The 1,220-nt window shown below is 33.7% G+C and overlaps 1 protein-coding gene across 2 annotated transcripts in view; it reads left to right on the forward strand.

Annotated features, from left to right (window-relative positions):
• Positions 1 to 1,220, forward strand: part of LOC119585023 (acyl-CoA dehydrogenase family member 11-like) — a 9,396-nt gene that overhangs the window by 4,471 nt on the left and 3,705 nt on the right. For both annotated transcript variants that reach the window (XM_037933640.1, XM_037933641.1), the window contains exons 9-10: positions 238 to 388; positions 837 to 980. In XM_037933640.1, the coding sequence (XP_037789568.1) occupies positions 238 to 388; positions 837 to 980 (295 nt within the window). The remainder of the gene's footprint in view (positions 1 to 237; positions 389 to 836; positions 981 to 1,220) is intronic.

Here is a 1,220-nt window from a genome sequence, read left to right on the forward strand (position 1 = left end):
TCTAGGATGAAATTTTGATAGGTGATATATTAAAATCCATTATATGATAGAAAGTTAGTGGTGAAAAGCATAATTTATCAGAAGTATAATCCCCTTTGGAATTCTTTTTCAACTGATAAAATTAGTCATGAAAGCAAACTACTATTAACCACTAATATTAACAGCATGGCATATAATTCCCCAAAAAGATAATAATAATAGTGACATTTTTATTTTCCTCCATCTCTCCTTCTTCAGGTACTCGACAGCTGCCAACAGCTGAACTTTTGCTTGACGGCTCTGTGGCCTACCAGGTGTCTGAAGAAGGTCGTGGTATTGCTTCCATTGCTAATATGCTAACCATTACACGCCTTCATAATGCAATATCTGCCTGTGCAGCCATGAGGAGGCAAGTTATGGGAATGATTTGTTCAGCATCTATTTCACCAGTTAATTGATGAAAATATATTGACAACAGGTTGACTCTTTATATAAAGAATGTAAATAAAGATTCAGAGATAAGTAAATTGCAGCTATTTAGAATGAAAGTATAACAAACTCATTTATAAAAGAAAATACTACTACTCATTTAGAAATCTAAAGTGGTCAGAAGGTAATGCTGATGAATTAAAAGCCAAGACTAATAACAGAGATGCCTTTAAGCTGTGATTTTGTATTACAAACAATTTGTTGTAAAATTGTTGGAAATGAAAGGAATTCAAAAATGTTTACTTTATATTTTATGCATTTCCACAGTTGAACTTAAAGATAATCAGGATAATCTTACATTAATTTTTCTTAAGAAACAGCAGTAGTTATATTGAGAAAACTGTGAACATGACTCCTTTTTCACACAGGGTTCTCCAGCTAGCTCGAGATTACAGTCAGCGGCGATCAGCTTTTGGACAGGTGGTCGAGTCTCACACTTTGCACCAACTGACAGCATCGAGGATGGATGTTATTACAAGAGGGTGTGAAATCCTTACCTTTGAGGTTGCAAGGTAAACTGTTTTTCTGAAGATCATTTAACAGAAAATGTTCTTCCGTATTGATTTTATTCACTTGCTTGAGGGATATGAGTATATTGAAATAAGTGTAGGTAATAGGCATCTACTTCTGTGATGCTAGAATAAAAACAAGAGTTATGATTCAATAAAGTATTGAGCTTTTACTGTTGCTAGTGGTTAGGGAAAATGGACTATTAAGGTTCTTTTAAAACAGTGATAAAATATGGTATGAGC

This window comes from Penaeus monodon, chromosome 19 (assembly GCF_015228065.2).
Source record: "Penaeus monodon isolate SGIC_2016 chromosome 19, NSTDA_Pmon_1, whole genome shotgun sequence".
NCBI lineage: Eukaryota > Metazoa > Arthropoda > Malacostraca > Decapoda > Penaeidae > Penaeus > Penaeus monodon.